A 21,880-nucleotide genomic window follows, 5' to 3' on the forward strand; every position below is an offset into this window, starting at 1 on the left:
TATAATTTTACGCACCGTATATTTAGCTACATTGAGAGTTCCCATAACATGGTCCAGTGCCATCCGGAGTGCTTCGACTCGTAATGTTGGACAACGATCGGCTATAAACATAAGGCGGTTGAGTTTCGCCAAGCCTGTATAATTAGCAGCGTACGATTCCAACTCCAGGGTGGGCCTATGGACAGTCACTATGGGCTCCTCGGCAGCGGGTTCACCGGCGCGACAGCATTCGTCAATGCCAACTTGCATGCCGTCCACCTGCATCGGTTCTGGATTTTGCTGGAAGGAACAAAAAAATATCAGTGAGTCAATATTCTGCTCGGGAAGGGCATACGAAACACGTTAAAATCAATGGCGCCTATACCTGCATGCGAGAGCACCTGTTTTAGAGGTTATATCTTCCGCAAATTTGTAGATCGATTCGTAAAGTACTAATCAAAAAATGTAAGCCTTAATATTGCTCATGGTCCTTAACTTATTCTCATTCAAGGAAAAGACGAAATTCAACTCATTTGAAATAGCAGTTTGCATTCTTTCAAAATATCAGAAATGCGCAGAGCAAAAACATTGTTCGACACGAACGATCTTCGTGTAATCTAAATTAAACATTAGCCTTTCCTAAGACTATGTATGTGATCAGCCGCTGAAGTTCGGTGATAGTTATTAGTTGGATAACGACGTTTGAATCAAATAGTCGCAGCATCATTAGAAAAACAAAAATCAAAGCACTGTCTGTGTCTCAGTAGTAGTCGTGCGAAGAATGAACATCTGTGATATCAAATTTAGTACGTTCTTAGTTACCATTAGAAAAGAAGGCCTATAGTAAACGAGATCTAGTGAACATTTAGACCCACAACGGGACGATAAATAAATTTTCTTGCGGTATTTCACAATGTCTATACTAGTCCATTACCATAAGTGCTATTCAGTGCATTGAGCTCAAGCTGCCTCCTAAATCTAGTCAACTAGATTTATTAATTATAGGGCGGTATAAACAATCGTCCAGCACGTCGAGCGAGATTTCAATGACAAATCCCATTTCGGTATGCACTTGAAGCATTTATTATATAAATTCACAATCCGTATTGTGTTTATTGTTTCTACAGACTTCGAAAAACAATCAATATAGTACATGGGCAATGCGGCTCTTAGTTTTAAGTCGAACATACCATTCGACTGATCTCGACAAGCTAAGCACGGTTATGGATTGACATCCGGACTGATAATGACAGTTGCTCTAAATATCTATCCTAGAAGCTACAATAGTAACGATGGAAATTACAATAGGTGTCCACATTGTTCCTCGACGATCTGGCACCAGACTGTACCTCCTTGGCATAGGCGGTGTGACTTGAAGCATTCGGCATTAGCTTGGCTGATAACGCGACTCCTACTGACTTGTTTAACTCGATCCTATTCAAAACACCGTATAGTTACTAACCTGCTGAAGCTGGCGTGGAAGATCAGCGTGTCGCCACATCTTTGTGACTTTTCTCTCTGGACCGCTTCGCTATTATATCCACAATGCTACACTCCAAAGAAAACTCAAAAGAAAAGGGTCACTCATACACACTGGACCGAAGCCAAATTGGCAGACAATAACAAGCAGCCAGAAATTCACGTCGGAAGCGAAACTCTCCTCGCGGCACTCTGTTTACAAAACGCACGAAGTAGTGTCTCTTTGTAGCGCCAGCAAGTAAATGGCGACCCCTCATCATTCCATAACGCATTACGAAGTCTTTACGAAGTCTGTACGATGCTGGTAAAAACAGACCACGTAAAAGTACTGCTTATGTCGTCTGCGATTGTATCCCTGTGTTAAGGGCCTTCTCCAAACTATAAGGTTGCGCCAAAGCGGTCGCATACCGTGGACTTTAGGAAGAATATATTGGGATAAAATTGTTGCAATAAAATTAAATTAGATATCGAGTGTAATACTGGTAGTTTACACCCAGAGTTTTGATCCAAGGCAGATTATTTTGCACCTCCCATGACAAAGGTCAAGGGTTTTATTCTTTATCGACTGTCAAGGCGCGGCAAAATCCCTCACAAAATTGTATCTTGAAAGGATTACAAAATCATATGAATTAGAAGCCAATCCATGTAATAAAGTGAAGTAAATTGCACAATAATTATGTTAGAATATAAATAGACTCAAAAAATCAACATATTCATGTTGATTAGTGAATATTGGGGACCCTAATTTTATTTCTTTCTTTGAGTCTATTTTTTTAAATTATTTTAAATATATAAAAAGATCTTGAATTCAATTTAATATCTGCTTTTATTTAGCACCCTGCGTGGCCAAATCCTTCAATTAATAGTTTGGCATCTTTGAGCAAGTAAATGCTTGGTCAGCTCTGCAAATGTGATGAAAGTACAATTTACTTTAGCTCTAGTTAATTATTGTTTCTGCCAGTGGTGCCAGTGCAACTGATGCCTTGAGAATATGGAAGTTTTTTTTTTTAATTAAATTAATTAAGATCACACAGTTATAAAACATTGCTTATCCTATTGATTAACTTCATCGAAAATTCGTACTTTTTTAGGGTTTTTTAGATCTAACGACTTTATTTTACACTATTATGATGATGACATTAGTTATTTTTCCAGAAATCTTTTAGGAACTGGTTTCTTGCATTTCTTTATTGTATTACTTTTTCTTTTTCAAGGTTATTCGCTTTTTGACACCTGTGTAAACTGGATTTTATCTCAGAAAATCAAACAACTAATATATTATTCTCAGTGTGATTTGGTAGGGGGAATTTCAAAATGAATCGCTCGAATAATGTTTAACTCCAAAAAGCAAACTATGCATGTACTATTCTGTACCTTATGCGATTTTATTCAAAATTTGCAAGAACTTGCAAATTTTCAAGTAATTTAACTGAAATGACAATATAACGGAATAATATACCGTATCAGGTGCTAACATGCGTCTATTTCGGTTAATATTAGATCTCTAAAGCTCTCTTTGTGTTATAGTGCAATATAGGCTTATATAACGGTTAGTTTTTTAATATGTGCGTGCAGCTATACAATCGTACTTGCGTAATAAGCGCAATGTTTTCAATCAGTCCGCCACACAAATCTCAGCCTTACCTGCTGCTTCAAAACAAGCAGAATCGAAGAAACTGTATCCGTTTGCTAATGAATCAGTAATCAACTAGAAAGGGAAGTACTGGGAAAGATCGATCAACTGAATGAGGGAGAAAGAGACTAGGGAAAAGGAAATTGAAGGAAATATTTTTGTTTACGTCTCCTTGCAGACTTTTTCAAAAGCGACTGTCGCATTTTACCTATTCGTCCTGTTGAAGCCAGCAAGCTCTTTCCTGTACCCGCTGTTACTACCATATTATCGGCCGGTGTCGCTCAGCTTATACTAGACACACCCGTCAGTCTGCAGTCGTCCCCATTCAACGTCGTGTGAGAATAAGCGCGCTATATCATCCATTTTGTCGTTTCAGGAACGGTGCGACGACCGCAGCAAGACCACTATTCATTACCGGTATCCACCGACCAGCGACGTCGTCTTCTACTTCTCCATAGCAGAACCCCCTCATACACCAACCGAGAGAGAATAGCATAGACCAGGCATAATGCGGAGCGGTGCGACGTGCTGCCACTACTCGTGTCAGCGCCTGCTTGTCCTGGCTTTGCCCTCCGCCCGTCTGCCTGTCGTCGTTTTCTTGGTTTTGTCTGCCGTTGGCACTAGCAGTAGCATAAACATCGTGAGCGGCCTGGCGAAAGAGTCCTGAGAGGCAACTGCTTGCTGCGTTGGCTGAGTTCTCTTGGTTGGATAGCGGCAGCCAGCATCGCTCATTTACTGTGTCGGCAAAGGAGCGCCGGGTCGAGTTCGGCCAGCACTGGCTGTGGCAGCCCCGATAGTTGTCGTAGTCGTTGACCAGAGGAGAGAGGAGAAAAGGGGGAAGGAGAGGCACCACAAGGAGTGGGTGGCCGCAGCAGCGCTTTTGCTAAGGCTAAGTCGCTCGCGTTCGTGCCTTTGGCTGCCTGGTCGTCGGCAGTCGGTGGGTTGGTTGTTGTTGTTGTTGTTGTCGTTGTCGTTGTCGTTGTCGTCGTCGTCGTCATCGTCGTCGTAGCAAAAACAGAGCAATAGAAGCAAAGGAGCGGTAGGCAGCATTGGCTGGCAGCACCAGTGAAACGAACAGCGACTACTATATAGCCAGTAATGAAAGTAATGTATTTATTGTCGTACTGCGTTAGTGCGTGTGTTGGTCGTGAGCTGTTGATGTCTTGTGTTGGCCTCTGGCGGCAGCGACGTCAACAGCAGAAGCAGCAGCAGTCCGTCGAACAACGACTACACATATTCCGTGCAGTCTGTCTCTCGCAGCAGCAAATGCGTGTATAGCAGAAGGAGTAAATAGTGAGAGAGTCAAACGTAGTTCCGTCGTGCCGTTGCGTTCGGTGGTGGACTGAGCTGAGCGGAGCGAACGGGCAGACGCACATACGATCGGCCATACACATCATAGTGGAATGCCCTTGCTGTGATGGTACATTGTCATGCCATGCTGTTGTAGTACTATGTGTGAGTGCTGAGTACTCTAGTTGTCAGCCTACTACTAGTCGGGAACAATCATGGAGGCAAATGATGTGTGCTGAGTAAACGAGCGAGCCAGTGATCGACAAACCAACACTGACAAGCAATACGAGGCTGTACTTTACCCAGTACACTCTCCAACGACCGCTGCTTGTCTGTGGGGGTATTTCGCCTTTGGCTAACGACAGTGTTTTGTTACAGAAGCCGTAGGAGCGAGCAGTGCTTCTGCCGCATCTGTGGAAGCAGATAGTTGCGTTTCCAACGGCAAAGACAGTGGTATAATTTAGCCAGTCAGATTAGCCGCTAGCATCACAGTGTTTGAGGTGTCCGGAGGAAAAGGTCTTTGTTTGGGGTGATGTCAGTAAGCGACGGACAAGCGACATCCAGAAGCGCCGCTAAGATATACACACTGTGGTAGCCACTGTCGTCATCGTTCCTAAGGAAACAAAGAGAGCGTCGTCGAGAACGAATACTTTTACGCCAACCGGAACAGGTTCGTTCAAAACAAATGTTTCAGAACAATAAAAGCAGCAATGACAGAAACAACAGCAGCCGATTATTAAATTCAGTCAATTGGCCGACGGATAACGTATAAAGAACTTAATGACAGATCTGCCTGCGTTAAAATGTTCCTTTGAAGTTCAAGACAAAAATTACGACGTTTGTGGATTTCGAGGCAGAGCACAAACAGAAAACGTATTTCAAAGAGTTGCATATACTGCACGCAGAACTGCTAAGAGTAACTAGTCGTTGTCAGCAGTGCCAAAAAATGATCTGCCTTCCAGAGTTAATAAGGCGACAAAAGTGAACCGGGATACATACACCCTGTGAGTACGTGCAACTCAAATATGAGATGTTTACAGTTACGATGTGTAATGTGAATAGATAAAACTTCGATTGTTGCTTTTCGTTCTACCTCAGGAACATGTCACGAAGTTAATTCAAAAGTGAAGTGGGTACTCCAGCTAAGCAGGACATACCTGTGAACAACAATCGAAAGGATAAACACAGTTAAAGACGCCTAAATGTTATTGTCCATCATTCGGTTTGCGATTCGCATCCACTAGCGTGCGTACCCTATTCTAGCTAATTCATTGACAATTAATTAACATCACGAATTTACATTCCTATCCTTGGCGGAACGCGTTTTCCATCATTGTGTTGCTTCATGTCGGAAGCAGTTGGTTTGGTGCAACTATGAAATCGGTCTCTCAGACGCACATTATTACCACGAAGTAAATGGACAAGGATACTGGTATAAAAGATGATGTCCTTGTCGTGGAAAGGAGCAACGACGTCATCTGTCGATCGCTGCTAGAAGTCGATAAATTAGTTAACGACAGTGTAACCTTGCATCATTCCTAACCTTGTTACCAGCTCGACCAAGTGGCAGCGAGGACTATTGGAACCAACGATATCATCAATAGTAAAACCCTCAAAAAATTAACTGCATTTGTCGTTGTGTCTCAGCTTTATATTTTGGTCGATTATTCGTTGTCTTTTCGCGTGTGGAATCTGCTAGAGTGGTGATGTTTAGTTGAAAAGACTATTCTGTCAATAGCATCTCAGTTCTTCTTAGCGACGTTTGTTGTCGTGACGATGAACGATCGTAGTTAAACGTTGAAGCGACCACGATTTTTCTGAGAAAGTGCGGTCATTTCGAAGGCTCATCGTTCGGATCGGTCTCCATTCGGTTCCGTGATCTGCTGCTACCGCAAAAAATAGTTGGTCTTCTGCTGTAGAAGTGTGTTCACAACGGCTGTCTTTGGGCTTCCGCTGCACGCGGCGATCGTGATCCAGGTCAGGAATACAGCTTGTGGTGTCGTTGGACTTCACGAGTCGTGTCGAGCTTTATAGTAGGGCTAGACAAGGAACACTATTGGCGGTAACAGCAAATAGCGTTGGCACTGTGCTATCCTATGCCGAAGGACGGTCTTGGAAGTTTGTCAGGGATCAGTGGAGGATTACACTGGCTTGAAGCATTGCGTAACACGCCAAACAGCGACAAGTCATACTTTGTAAAATAAACTCATAGAACTATGCTGTCATCTTGTAGTACCACTAAATCGTGTTTATTCGTTTGGCCAAAAAAGCTGACCGATCTTTTATCGATAGCATAGGATATAACACTACCGCCCATAGTTTTTAGACCGCTCGGCTCGGGCTTAACAAAGCAACGAAAACCATACAGAATAACAGGCAGCAGGACGTGAAAAAGCAACTGTTAGTTCTTAGGCCACCGTCAAGGTCGTGCAACTTGATTCATCGATTCGCTTTCAGTGCTTTTGTCAGCCGGCAAAATGGGTGCAAGACGGGGTCCTTTTACTTAAGGTTGGCCTTGAATAATTTAACACGAGAAATTCCGGAACATCCTTTGAGGTGTCACGCACCACGAAAAGTCGTTAAAAAACTCGACGAAATTAGGCCACGGCCTACGGTGACTGCCCAACTCTTCAGCTGACACCCACGACAGCCCACGGGAAGCAGCAGCTGTGGCTGCAGTACGTTTGGTGTAATAGTGCGTGGTAATAGAAAACATGAAGAGAGGGGGCATCATTTGATTAGTATAAAAAGGTTTGAACCTCTTCGTTCCTGTAAGTTTTTAGTAAAAAGGTATAGTATTGATGAAGGAAGTGAATTTAAATGATTGTGAATTTTGAATCTTCAAAGGAAAGCTTTATCTCACGAAGGGATATATTTGCGCACGACGGCCTAACACGAAGAACGTAGGCTACGTTCACGTGCAGTGGAGGAAGAAACTACTTGGGCGTAAGCCCAGGACACGTCGTGCCCAACTGGAGTAGTCTATTGCGCTGTGGCAATAAACTAGGCCACGTAAAGAAGACCAAGGGGCGGCATATCTGAACGGTGAAGTGAGTGCTCCAGTGTTAGAGAACACGTGGTACAAGGGGCAACCGCACATTTTGGAAGGTAACCTGGTCCACATTAATCAGCAACCACGGAGCACTACTTCCTTATGAGTAAGTGTCAGGTACACAAAAAGCGATTTCGATGTTCGTATGCATGCGAGGTTAGATATCTATTTTAAAATCTTTTTTTCGCACTAGAGATCCCACCATTATAACATCAAATAAAAGAGTAATGTCTTCATGTAAAAGAAATATATATAGAAGTTTAATAAAGCTAGATGAATCAGGTAGGCAAAATAACGCGTATATATATACATAATAAGAGTAACTAGCATCATATAATGGATAATGATACAGATGGCCAAGAATCTCCAAACAAAAAAAAAATAGAGAACTTCTACACGGTTATATTTGATTTAACCGAATCGATTGAAATTAGCCGGTCAATGCGGCACACTACTGCTGAAACAAATTGGAAATACTTGACTTCGTTGGCATACCCATTGCTAGTTACAATTAGTCTTGATTTTTCTACTCATGACGATGTGGACCATATTGCAGCGCTGTTATATTCACGTGAGTCAACCTACTTCGATTTAAATATGGGGATCCCGATCGCAGTTCAGTGTCAAGCGTGGGACTGTCTGATCTAGCACAATACTGTTGAAGATAATATCGACTCGCAATTATTGAGATGATACGACCGTGATCAAGCGGTCTAGTCAGATCCTCCGGATTTGATTTAAATGTAACCGTTCGTCTATAATAGCAACGAGTAGCTACATTTTGTTATGAACATATTTGTCTAATTGCGCAGTAAGCGCGGTCGAATACCGGACTGTTATGCGGTTCAGAATTGTGCCCATCTACGAGTAAAGTCTCTGTCTTTAACCTAAAGTGCAAATATAGAGCACTGAGTAGAGAAGAGTATAATCATATGCCAAGTAACGTATATATTTGAGGCACTGAACGTGATCATTTTGCTAGACAAAAATCAGCTTTATATCAATATGGATGTTGAGTTGATGATGTTGTGATGGAAGTTTGTTTGAGGAGAGCTTCATCAAGACTCAGTGTCGTTACCTATTGTCGATTTTTTGATAAGTATTCGTTGTTGAATTGATTATCTACCGGCAGATATGGAAGTGGTTCCACTCCAGCTCTGACAATCTCGAATTCAAACATTTGGGCCGCTATTATCCAGGCGGTTTTTGAATACTTTTTTTTTAACACTAAAAAAAATTACATTTTAGATAGGTACAGTAAAATTATATAATAGTAGATTTATTGTATGCGTAGACCATACTATGTGCTACTTCCGATTAGTAACTAATAGTTCCTCCCGTGAATTGCGGTTCGTTCTAGTATAATACATAATAGGATAATAGAGCATAATAGACGATCGTTTACGAAATCGAACCAGGGTTTGATTCTTGTTTAATTTGATAAGGATATACATTTTTGTATTGCTCTGTCGCTCTTTTTCTAAAACGAACATGTCTAGATCTAGAGTCAGGCATTACGGATTAACAGTCCCAAAAATCCCAATTGGATACGACTACAGAAGCAAACAGAGGCATTCGTGAACATGATACTGCTTCGTGAACTAACCCTGTGAGTGGCTTGAAAAATTTTCCCATAAAATTCAAAAAGCTTTGCTCGAGTCATTGTTTACTATGCTTTCTATAATCGAAGGCACAATTGGGTATCATCAGTCAGTTGACTCATTCAGGAGGTGTTGCAAGCGATCCTAGTGATTTCGGTTACCAGTTATGTCAGCTTGTCTATAACTAACTTTAGCTGGACGTAATAGTTCTAACAAAGATAAGCCAAGCCAAACAGTTGAACTGGGACGAAATGAAACAGTGGGATTTTAAAAATAAATAAATAACAGTCGGTTAAAAAGTCGAAGTTTTCAAATACTTATATTCAACCCGAATAGCAGAAATCGGCAAATATTACTTTTTTATATCTCATTGACTTAGTATTTATTACATTAGACACAGAATGACATTAGTAGTTCAAACGAAACGAGCAACGACGAAGTGTCACCAAAAGCTGTTATTTCCCAAAAGGCTCTCATCATTTCTGTCGCTGTTGAGTCATGCTGAGGGCTGTAGCCATAAGTGTCACTTCCGCTACCTGGAGCGTTTCTTCTTTGATCTATCTCTAGGAAACAAATGGACAGGGACGACTGGGGCAATGAACGTATTTACAAGAACATATTTACCTCCTATCCCTAGCATTTACCAGATCGATAGCTGACCTAAAAGCCTGGAACCTGCTTACCACCAGCCACGTCCATATCATTTGTTCTCCTGTATAGCCTCGCCGTAGGCGGTGACTTCATAAGTTTTTCGTATATTGTCTAAAAACCACCTGCGTGTCGTACGGCATCGGAAATCAATACGAATAGAATTAACGGAGTCATATGGACCAATACAAATAATAATGATATCGGATTTTCACACTGATTTTACTGCCGCGGCCGTCGAACTGCTCAAACGTCTTCGAGGAAGAAGGAAAGAATCTGGACAAAATGAGTGTCGTTCTCTAATTAGCTAAGAGAGATAATTTCTTTAACTCGTAATTATTTGTACGGCAGTCGACAATCCAAAATCTGTAGCCAGTAGTTGGTCGTCAGTCATGGGCGTCCAGGCACCTCTTTATGATACCGATAATGCCGATTTTTCTTCGTTTGGCTGACGAATTGGTTTGGACCAGTGCTTCCCGTGTATCAATTCACCCTGTGTTTTTCAACTGATAGCAACATATCCTAGTTTGATCTTTTCGCTCGTTGGTTTGATCTATTCCACGAGATTCTCCTAGGACTAGCCTTCTTGTTTCATGCTGGCTTGCCTTATCCTGTTCCATTATCCTAGCACTCGACACCTACTCCCCATTGCCATTCCATCTGTTGCTTTCTCGCGCAATAGAGAACTCAGTGATGCCCTGGGTTAACGATGAAGAACAGCGGCCTCTAACTATTGTGACCACGTTCACCATTGGCGAGAGCAGCGGCCGCAGTTGCGGCAGCTCGTTCTCGTTCCCGCTTTCTACTCTTCAATTATTGATTTGTCGACGCTGTCGGAAATGATCTTTAGATGGGTGGACCGACTCCACCTAGTTAGTGACCCCTGCTATCTTAGGCTGACGCTTCGTTTCCTCTCGTCATATGCTTTTTTCGATGGCGATCCGAAGCAGTGTTGCTTGGCCAATAAGAATTGTTAACCGGAAGTGTCATATCGGCTTGTGAGTTACGTATGACTATTTTCAATGAAAACTTGCTTTGTTCTGTTATAGCTAGCTATTTGGTATAAAACAAAAGACATAGAAAATAATGCAGTCACTATTACCCGACTGTTTGTTACCTGTTGCAAACCTCGTGAATGCTTGTTTCCAGTGTGCGAGACAGGTAGCTGTTGGTTTGTCGAGAAAAAAAGCGTCTGACTTCTAGAACTGACAATTATTCGTTTGTAGTATATGAGTAATAAACGTTCCCCCAATGCTTTATTCCTCCTAAAAATTCTGAATTCCCGCCAGCAGAAGCTAATTCCAGGAATGATCAACATTGAATCAGGCACACACATACAAGATAATACCATACATGCAGCGTGTATATAGATGGATAATCTATTTTATAATTACATAACGAAATAGGGATATATAGACTTATAGCTACCTATTGACTCTCTTCACTTATTGTCGTTGTTACAACCAATGACTGTAACAGTTTCAAAGGGTAAACGCTCTCTCAAGATAAAGATCCATTAAGACGGACACACTCGAGTCTGTTATATGTCGTTCCTTTACCTCTGATCCGGAAGTCTGATCCATGTTCAGTGTATAGCTCGCTTTGATCTACGTTTCTTGCTATTTTTTGTGTAAGAAATTCAACGGATAATCTAAGTGATTATTCATTGGGATAATTTACCTCGTGCTGTTGTTACGGCGTTCCGTAAAGTCTGCCAGCATATCGAACATCCGCCCACACACGCACGCACCACATAGGTAGCCGATATCCACTGAAAGAACGGGCAAATCTAAATTTCAGGTTACGTTATCATGCCGCTGGAAGCAGTAGTGCTGCCAGGTAGCATCCATCATGCACATTCGGGCAATATTCCCGTTGTTTACTTTTACCCAAAAAACTGCGAGGAACTGTGGCGACATAAGTGCGTATGTGACTTGCCAAGAGAGAGAGATCCAGTAGGGAGAATGTATTGACGTACCGTCATAAAAACGTAAGAGCAGCGGCGGCTGCAACAAAAGGTTGCGATCCTATCAAGGACGGACAAAGCATACGGAAATGCGTAGGGCAAGTGGTCTCACGAGCCTATGAAGTACCTGTCAATGGGAGATATAGTGTATTGATATAAACGTCACTCATATACTTTGGCTACCACTAATTTTGAGTTGGCGTTCATGGCATCATAAAACTAGGCTAAGATTGAATATGTTAGAGAAATCATTTGACAGATGACTGATGCTCCTTCTCCAATGCATAAATACTTATATGATGGTAAAATATATACGTTTTAACCGGGTTTGATGAGGCGAATACTGGAGGCTGGTGTTTGGAAATTTGCTATTAGGCATATTCTAGTGTTCCGGTTTTCAAGAGTTCGCAAACCAAAGTCTGTGTAGTCTTCTTCGATTTATTGTGAATCAGTCAAATCATTTGCATGTACCCCGTGTCCGATAACAGAGCCTAGAAAAAGCTTTGAAATCGCACAATCGTAAAGAAATTACGTTTCTAGCAGTTCTAGAGTGCTCGCCACACCTTTACTATCTATGACGGCTGCCTGCTGTGCGAACTGGCCCATGAAGACGCTATTGAAACAGATTTTCTGAATACATCGACTGACATATCTTAAATATTGACTGGCATATTACAATGATACCTGTGCGATATTATCCATCTTCCATCTAAATCCATCGAATTATCGGTTTCCATTACATCTCGCCAGTTTCATCCATGCCGTTTACCCTGCCTTATCTGTGCCACTGTATAAGAAAGCCAATATAATAGCAGAAGGCTGACAAACCTTAGGTGAACGGCGCTTCTGTCTGTTCCGCGATAACAAGTGCGTCGCACATTTGGCCTATTGTTACTTTGAACAAAAAAAGACTTATCGAGTGTTAAAGTTCTTCTAAGTTGTCACCAAAAACAAAAAAGCTTGTTTCAAAACTCAAACGCACGCACGCACATCTCTCGTGCATAGTCACAGTACACGGCCGTTGTGCCTTTCTAATTGGCAAAGTTGGACTAGCAAAAAAAGTATCAATGGTAGTACACCTTTTAGCTTTCAAATGGAAACGCAATGTGACGCTTTTGAGGCCACACAGACAATTAACCTACTGATTCGATTGTATTTTCCGCGTTAGATTCTGCTGTAGCATCACTCCTGTAACATTTATGGCCTTAATAATGCAGTCGCTACGCTTAGCGATCAAAATTGTGGAAAGGGGTGTCATTTCCGACATTCTATCCTAGTTTATTAGCTATATGACTAGCAATTTGTGTATATTTATTGGGATCACCAGGTTGGAAATGAGGTAATTAACGAACCTTGTTATTGGTTACAAGTACTGTTAAGATGTGTGCGAGCTTTCAAGCGTTGTTTTTTACCGCCAGCGTGAAAATTACCAACTGATAGTGGTGAAAGCTAGTACAGAGTGATGTTCAACAAAACGAATCTACTAGCATTAAAATTACAGATCACGATTTACTTAATACTGATTATATAAAAATCAAAAGAAAAAAAAAGTACACTTGTGCGGTGGGGATCCTGGTACGATAACAAAAGTCAAAGGCTTAAATGTGTATTCGCTTAGCTTAAATTTTATTTCGCTTCTCTCTCTCTCTCCCTCTTTCTCTCTCTCTCTACCACTGTTTGCTGAGTGCAATACGACTCAACGTAGGACCTTTCTTTTTGTAAAAACTTCCACAGTTTTAGCTGTATATATCACCTCACTACATAAAAATGACCGTCTCATTATAATATTTCTCCTGTTAGCGCCGGTAATATTGTTGCTGCGAAAAGCTTCGCGGCTTTACGGTTCCGTCGGCTGTCAGTCCCGTTTACCGCTATGACGGGAAGCGTGGTCACCAACAACAACCAACTGATTTGTAATGCACCGATCCGTCCTCGTCGCTGCCGCCCTGCTCCCGCCCTCATTACTAGAACGAGCCAGCCATCCTAGTCGAATATTCATCTCTTACGCGCAAACTTGTATCACCTGTGCGGGAACGTTTGGCAAGTATGTGCGCTAACGCGAATAAGTCCAAGTGCCGACATGGTCGCAACGCGTTGCACCGACGTAATGGTTTCCAGTCTGCGTCTCGATGGCTGTTATGCTATACGACTACTTTTTATAAAATGTCTGATGTGTTCGGGACCGAGACGGCAAATGGAACGGTGAGGGTTGTTCAGTACAAGAGAAAATTAGATCTTGTTGTCTTTTAATCTGAATAAATCGGTGTGATATACGTGTAAGAACAGCAACAAGCTGACGCTATAGCTTTAGTGTTGGTGTCGCTGAAGTTGAACATCGACATCACTGCGGTGTCACATACGGTAATCAATTGCTATTGGATGAAGGCAGACTGGAACGAAAAACCTGTCTCTTATGATATTGATCCACGTATAATCGAAGAAGTCTTTTTGGATTATGGGTCTTTACCTGTTTGGTAGCGCAAAACGCTCAATAAGGTTGGTCAGATTCGTTCATATATTATTTATTGTTCCTGCAGGAACAAGTTTTCCAATCAAATACCTTTATTTGAACGGGCTTAACTTGCACCGGCAACAAAGTAGCTCACGGGTCAAATGACAAGTTAGTTGGGTTACTGCTAGCTTATTGGTATGCTTTTTAGCTTTTTCTTTCTAGGTGCATCCTTGTTCTGCCACTTTTCGGATCTATGGCCTATCTCAGACTTCATGTAGAGTAATCTAATATCGCGTTTCTGAGTGAAGGCTAGAATGCTAAGCAAAACTTTGTAGTTCTTATACTAATTGGACTCAGCTACTTAAACCACTTCGATCTTGTTAATAACGTAATCCTCTGCCTCACTTCTTTTCGCCTGATGGCTTTGCATTTCAGCCTCCGATATTCTCTAACGTCGGTTCCGCTTGACAGAGCGTTTTTGATCTCCGTTAAAGTCATTAGAGTAAGTAAGCTGTATTAAAGGTAACTGCGAGGTTCACTAGACGGCTCCTTTTGCCCTCTTGCCGTAATATAATAATAATAATAATCATCGTAATATCATCGTCCAGCCTCTAGCAAGAAGCAACGTTAGTAACAAACAGAGCCTCTGACTAGCAAATCAGTTAATTCCTACATAGTTCGGATTTGGTTTTCTGTTTTTTTTTCATGCGTATGAGTTTCCCTGGGGTTGGGTTTCGATAATTGCATCAGCGAAAATACTATCCCAATAAAAGGGGAAGAAACGCTGGAAAATGACAGTGTACCATCAGTGTTTGCGAAATCTCTGAAACGATTGTTATTTTTTAACGGGACGTGGATCGACATTTTAATCAGCGTGGTAGCCCATTTGTAGATTAATACTTCGATCGCAAATTGACTAGGGGACAATTGAAGACGAGTCTGGGGGACGATAAATTGAGTCGAAAATTTGACAGTGGCTGCATTTCAATGATCATTATTATTATTCATTCACCTTCAAATATAGAATTTCAATATTCACTCGAGTTATAATTCGAGACTCGATGCCTACAGCCTGTCTACTTACGTACAAAAAGTATACTAAAGCTATTGACTATTTGAATGTTTTTCTATAGCTTATTTCAGCTCTCCATTTCTTATATTTAGCTTTGTGTAGTATTTTTGTTTCTTTGTGACACGATAGATGTCTCAGAGAGTTTAGTGCTTGTTGCGTTCCGACTGAACGAAGTAAACTTGACCTTCGTTACGGAACCACTCGGGATATATTCTCGATTATGCGGTATGGGAAAACAACCGAATGTTTTTTTTTGGATAATCGCTATCTGAATGCAGTTGTCCTCTGGCCTAGTAATAGAATGACAGAAAAATACGGGATGCACGAATAGCCATGAAGAAATAATTCGCTATGTCTCCCAAAAGAGTTTCACCATTACGAAACGCGCGAAAATTCGAAAACATTTAGCAATCAGTGAACTCGCTGTTTATTCATGAATATCTATCTATTCGTTCATTCGGCTAGTTGTCTAAGTTGTAGCAAATCTATTTATAACAGAAGCACTTCGTTAAAGCGTAAGCCTAAAAACGTAGCTATATTTAACGGCTAGCGGGCGCTGATACGGAATCAAAATATGCGGTGTAATGCAGTAAACGCCGATAGAGTATTATAGAAGAACGTCTCTGTGCATGATTAGATTTGAAGAAATGATTTGTTCTGCTCGTTATCTATCGAGACGGGTTTAAATTGTCCGCAGTTTTATAATGGTTAACCCGAGCAATAGCGACAAATCTTTCGAGCGAGCCTTGTCGATGCACCAAGAACAGAATAGGGCTAGGTTCGGTATATTTTCTTGATTTTATTGCATTGATACTTGCTTTCTTCAGCACCCCATCCATAACTTTGTTAAGTGCTACTGAGTGTTATCTGCCACCATACAGCGTTATGACAAAAATCATTGACTTTTTAATTTACCTAAACATTCGTGATAATTGTTTGCAAGAGTTATTCGAGTGCTCTCGTAAATAGGTTCATTATCAACAGATGATTTGGCCACAGTGGCTGGTTTGCGTCAGTGGCGAACTTCGCTAGCGGATACGTGCTCCCATAACTTGGAAGGAGTGCCGAGCGCTTGGCAGAATAAGGTTATGGGTCCATCCTTAAATACGAGCCACAGTTAGAGCTGGCCATGATTAACCTTGTACGTACACAATCCGAACGTAAAGTCTCTCGTCGTTTGCACGGAATACAAAAGTGTCAGTATCTTTACGGTGACGCAGTGGCCAAATGTATGCAATTAGTCCACGAATTGTGCCTACTCAAGATAACTGCGCGAGGCTTAAATGGGTCCTGGATTCTATATTGCCTTGGCATTGACGTGACATTTTGACGGTGAAGAAAACATTGCGAAGTGAATTAGCGGTTCCTTTATGGCTGAGATCGTATCGTAAGTTACTCTAAGTGTCTGGAAAACTCCTATGATTTCGTATCAAATATGTTCTACATAGCCTAATGTATACATCAGTTTTTGGAATGAACTCCATGGGATCGGCTCATGAACCCTAACATAAAAAGCACTACACTCGAGCGCGCTTCACTGCGTTTTATTAAATCTAGTTTGTAAGGAGGAGGAGAGAATAATTGGTAAGGAGAGCACGAACATAACATATGTCATTATAACAACGAACTGATAATGAAAAGTATGTTTTCAACATTTGTAGAGTTAATGGGTTTGCCTTGTAGGCAGCCGTACTGTCTGACAGCGCACAGAGATGTCTTTTTAGTGCATTCGTTTTCTGTTTGCCAAATTCTCATTATTACATTATTACCTACAAACGCACCTGCATGTCAAGGTTTCCGCGGGCTATCTACCTTTGTCCCAACAGGTTAGGTTGACTCGAGTTCTTTAGGCGCGTGGCATTACTGCCAGTAGGTTATATCTGCGACACAAGTGTTTAAACAAGTTAACGGCGCCGTCTGCGAAGCATTGATGGCAGACGTCCTAGTTGTTCTCGTACGATTGGTTATGTGGCTTTTTTTAGTAAGCTTGTCCCTTTACTTATAAATCCAGTCCGCACATCCATGAGGCAGCGGTCTGCTCATTAGCTTCATCTCTCGCCTAAGGCCGCTATTGTTGCGAGAGTGCCGTTGTGATTCTTACATCGTGGTTCCATCACATATGTATGTATATATAAGCCATCCAAAGGTGACCATCGACCAATTTTGTGGCTACTGTTCTATTATCAACTTGAACAGTGGTACCTCCAACTAGTCTAATAATTATGATAATGATAACAGTTGAACTCCATTGATTTTTTTCTATTCTCTCAGATATTCTGCTTATCCGTATTTATTCCCACGCTGCGTCACGCCCGTCGAATCCACTTGGAAAACGATTTGGGTGTTATTGACCTAGGTGTTATTGAAACGTTACATTAATGAGACGCAAAGAAAATAGATCAGTGCCAACAACGACAAAGAAATCTTTCTTTATTTAGTAATTTACCATGTCTTAACCGTTCTGGCCTCTGCTGTGGGCTTTGAGCTTCATTTAATTTCGTTGATTAGTTCCTGCAGGAACCTCTTCCCTGCTGCCGTTACCGCTGTTGCTGACCGCAGCGCGGTGAGTTAATACGTGCCAGCGACTTAATGTCGGTTTTTCCGAAACGTCAACGCAAGCGACCAAGGACAATGCCTCATCGTATACGATGCCGTAATATCACATGCCGTAGTGCGGTGGTCTGTGCAATACATTTTGTGAGTGGGAGTCAGTTTGTCCGTACGTCCGTTCGTTCATTCGTTTGTGGCATGAGAAAGCTCCGCTTCTCTCTGTTGTGGCATTATAGTTATTATTGTCGCAGTGGTCGTCGTCGTCATTAGCGGTCAATAGGGGCCATCTTTGTCGTAGACTATCATTGGTATTGAGTCGTTCTTGTCACGTATTACTATTTCTAGTGATGCTTGGGCAGGTGGTCATTACCAACTGCCGGTTGATGGATCGTTGCTCTCACGTACTTAACTTTCTATGATGACTTTTGGCGTTAGCCAGGCCAACGGTTACATCAGCTCGGCCATGTCCTGAGAACATTCGCCGCCGGGAAAAGCGCGTCCTAGCTGCGTTGCGTCGCCACGCTCTGTTTTCAATAATCAGCACGCGTGGCCAAAGCCGACGTCGCGTGCTACGTAAAACGTCCAACATCGTAGCAGTAAGACACAGATCAGGGTCAATTACTAAAACAGTTATGCCGCCCGTTCTGGTAAACGATACAGATAGTCAGGCAGACAGGCAAACAAATATATCCAGTAGAGGAAACGTAACGCGGGTGAGTTGTGCTGAAAAAGCGTCGATGGTTGCGACTGATCGGTACTAGTTGATGGCGTTATTTTACTTAGAGGACGTCGTCTATTGATATAGATAAACCATCCTACTTAGTGTAGTGAAGCCGCAGACATGAGCTAAGTGCCGATGAGAGACGGTATTGCACCGAGTAATAGTTGCGTAGCCAGAGCGGTGTACGGGCTGAATCCGTACGTCGTCTAGTCCCTCTTCTGGTGGACACATGCTATTATAAGTTTAGTCAGATTGATGCCGCTTTCCATAGGCGATAAATGTGTCGCTAATTTGGTCAGAAGCGTATGACCTGAAAGCTGTTACGAGATTTAAAATAGAACCTAATTTTTGTTCCAGCTAACTATAAAAATCGAGAAAGAGGACGTGGATTTGTCCTCTTTCTCGATTTTTATAGTTTTTTTCTCGATTTTGCTCCATTTTTCTGCTAGACGATAAGCCGATATCCGTATAATAGGTAAGGAACGAAGAATGGATGAATATGTCCTAATATGTTCCTCCCTCTTGACCGCTTGTTACTAGGCTTTCTTTTCGCAAAACAGACCCTTTGTCGCACCCCTTCTACAGACAAACATTTATTACAGATTGTCTGTTTACTCCACAGCAATCATTACAGATAATAGAAAAAAGATCTTGGAAGCTGATACCGAATTCGAATAGAATTTGGTTTTGTTTAGACTAATTGCGTAAACGAAACGAATGATGCTGGGCAGCAGCAGCGTCAATAACAGCATGAAGAATCGCATATTCTATTGATTGCTTGCCTGCTTGCATTGATGCTGCCATCACCCAGCCCATCCCTAAAAAGGTAGTTGGGAGCCTCGACAAATTTAGCGATCCAACGATCTTCGGTTGATGCCGTTGCTAATCAGCGTTAGCTTGCTTGTTGGCATTCACGATGAACGATGGCTGTACTTGACATTGAGCTTCTGGTTAAAAAGTCGCTGGTCGCGCGTAAAGGTCAAATTCTGCTACTAGTTTGCCATTCTGTGTGTGCTGTTTACGTCAGCTGTAGATGTCTGTGATTAACCCGTGTGGGACTTTTGCGCGGGGGGAATAGAAACACAGGTTGAAATCAATGGAGAGAGAAAAAGCCATAAAGAAATTGCTAATGATTCCGCTGTTACGAAATGGGTAAGATGTATGGTACTGACACCCAGTCAGATGTGGTCACGCATCGACTGTTTTGTCTGGTACTAATAATGTGATGATTTCGATTTGTCCGGGATCGCGGGTTACGTTTGTCCATAGAAGGCTGTATATTGAATGGGTGGACAATATCTGTGATCATTCTCAATATTATTGTCGAAGTATGAACAAACATGTAACATGTATGAACGAATAAGTGTGTAGCTTGAGGATAACTATAAATAGATAGACTAAGTAAAAATTAAAACACGTAGTTACAATAACATACACAAGGAATTTCCATATCGACAGATTAAGGACAACAAAAGTAGGCAAGATCCCTACCGAGTATACCGACATTTATATTTTCCACCTTTCAATAATCCCAGTTCTCACCCACGCTCATAGAACAAAATGTAATATCAGTTTCATTATTGTCGTCATCACCCTCATTTTAAGACAAAACACAAAAAACACGACACATTTTGAATTTCTTGATGAAAGTTAATACGCTCGTGAAGCCACTTCAGATCTTCTGCTCTGGACACCTGGCAGCTTCCGCTTCTGCTGGTATCGTTGCAGAAAGACACATTGCGACGACCTATTGAATCACTGCCAATTTTTTTCGTTTCGTCACACTTAGCACAATCGTGTTTCCAGATAGCGTCGGGACAGCAGCCGAAACTGAGGGATTCAGCTTAGCAGAGGCTATTTCAGTGGCCTTATTACGACGCAGCAAATCTAAGCAGCTACTTTCTCTCTGTTTGTGCCGTAAATGGGAGACAGCCAAAAAAAGGTCAGCAAGCGAAAGCAACGTTAGCAGCAGCGGGGAACGCATTTTGGTACACGAGGAAAAAAGGCAAAAACTGAAATTATCGGCAGGTGGCAACGTCGTTATTATTATTACTAATTATTATGTTATTATTATTATTACTATTTAATGAGCGTTCGCTCTTACTAGCTTAGGTTTCGTTTAAGCTGGAATGATTCATCGCGTATAACAGGCTGCCTACCATTTCAGCCACTACGATTGTGAGCGACGGGACGTCAAACAAGAGTACAGCAAGTAAATACACCATACAACCGCTGGAACCAGCCAGTGCCTTCCTTGTTAACCCTCTAATCGATGTCTAGACGTCAACATTAATTTTATCTATATTAGTGAACAAACACACGAATCAATAATGAATGATGATGTGCCATTAGTCCAAACAGGATCGGTTTCATGGTGTCATAACACTGAGCCTATTTTTCGATAATACCTGACCGACACGTCTACCGGCCTCCACAGTGTGGCGGCGCCACGTCCGTCGACTTCAGCGGACGGCGTTAGTCACTTGGTTAAAAGTCATTTCTGTTTATCGATGGCCTCGTGGCCAGTCGCTGTGCTTTTGCTGACAGCGTGGTTGGTTTATGGCAGACATAATGTTATTGTTGCATTGTGCAATGAGGCTATCTTACGGACACTTCCACGTCTGTTAGTATCAATATAAGTACTACATAACAAAGGCAAACGTCTATCGATGCGTCTAAGCGGGAACGCCGTTAGCAGCAGAAGCTAAGCTGCTATAAATGGTCCGCTACCGCGGAGACAAATGCAGCGATAGAATTGGCATAATTACCGCAACCAGGTTCGACGCTCAAACGGGGCACAACACTGGCAGGTACGCTTTCGACCTAGTTAACGCTAGCGAGGTAGCTACTTTTGCGTTAACCGCGTAAACAGGCCACGTTGCAACCACCTTAACTTTTATATTCTTGACTGGTACGTAACCAAAGATCATGTCCGTAACAGCTTGTTTCTCAAATTTGGCACAGGTTCACTTAGGATTAGCTAGTAAATGCTTATGATCTGACATGGATGGAGGATTGACAGACTGCTATGAACAGACTGACTTCTTAACACTTAACTATAGTGCAGGTAATCGATGGTCAAAAGTTATCATAATTATCATATGTGAAGTATTTGCCTGAATAGAAAACAAGGTACGCATAACATCTAGGAATACCAGTCGGCCCCCTCCGTAACAACTGTACAGAATAATTAGCACAAATCCAAAAATTATAACAGCCAGCAGCGGGACTTCGCTAATTCATAGCAAACCCATAGTTGATTTTTTTTTTTTATATGAATATACAAACAGTGTCACATGCATTTTCAACAAAAATAAATAATTACCCATATCGCGTACATACGTCTCGTGGTTGGTATGATACCATTACGGGTCCAAAATTGCCAACCGGCTTCACTTAGACTTACCCTTTGACACGATTCTCATAATGAAACGGGA

The 21,880-nt window shown here is 41.9% G+C and overlaps 2 protein-coding genes across 13 annotated transcripts in view; one reads left to right on the top strand and one right to left on the bottom strand.

Moving 5' to 3' along the window:
* The window catches only part of CSN1b (COP9 signalosome subunit 1b), an 8,408-nt gene extending 4,548 nt beyond the window's left edge, over positions 1–3,860 (bottom strand). Inside the window, exons 1-2 of one of the 2 annotated variants that reach the window (XM_022840991.2) lie at positions 3,103–3,860; positions 16–279 (exon numbers count right to left, since the gene is read on the bottom strand). In XM_022840991.2, coding sequence (XP_022696726.1) covers positions 16–264 — 249 coding nt within the window. In that variant the 5' untranslated portion in view covers positions 265–279; positions 3,103–3,860. Of the gene's footprint in view, positions 1–15; positions 280–1,441; positions 1,676–3,102 lie in introns of those variants that run through there. The other variant, XM_022840984.2, reaches the window with a different exon arrangement.
* A 351-nt stretch (positions 3,861–4,211) lies between these two features.
* The window catches only part of numb (NUMB endocytic adaptor protein), a 57,489-nt gene continuing 39,820 nt past the window's right edge, over positions 4,212–21,880 (top strand). For 5 of the 11 annotated variants that reach the window (XR_002683086.2, XR_002683079.2, XM_022840918.2 and 2 more), the window contains exon 1: positions 5,398–7,539. Coding sequence is in view for 2 of the 11 variants with exons in the window: in XM_022840946.2 (XP_022696681.1) it covers positions 7,536–7,539 (4 nt within the window). In the remaining 9 variants the exon portion in view is untranslated. The other 6 variants (XM_086970202.1, XM_022840946.2, XM_022840910.2 and 3 more) reach the window with 5 other exon arrangements.

This window comes from Varroa jacobsoni, unplaced genomic scaffold (assembly GCF_002532875.2).
Source record: "Varroa jacobsoni isolate VJ856 unplaced genomic scaffold, vjacob_1.0 scaffold_98, whole genome shotgun sequence".
Lineage (NCBI taxonomy): Eukaryota > Metazoa > Arthropoda > Arachnida > Mesostigmata > Varroidae > Varroa > Varroa jacobsoni.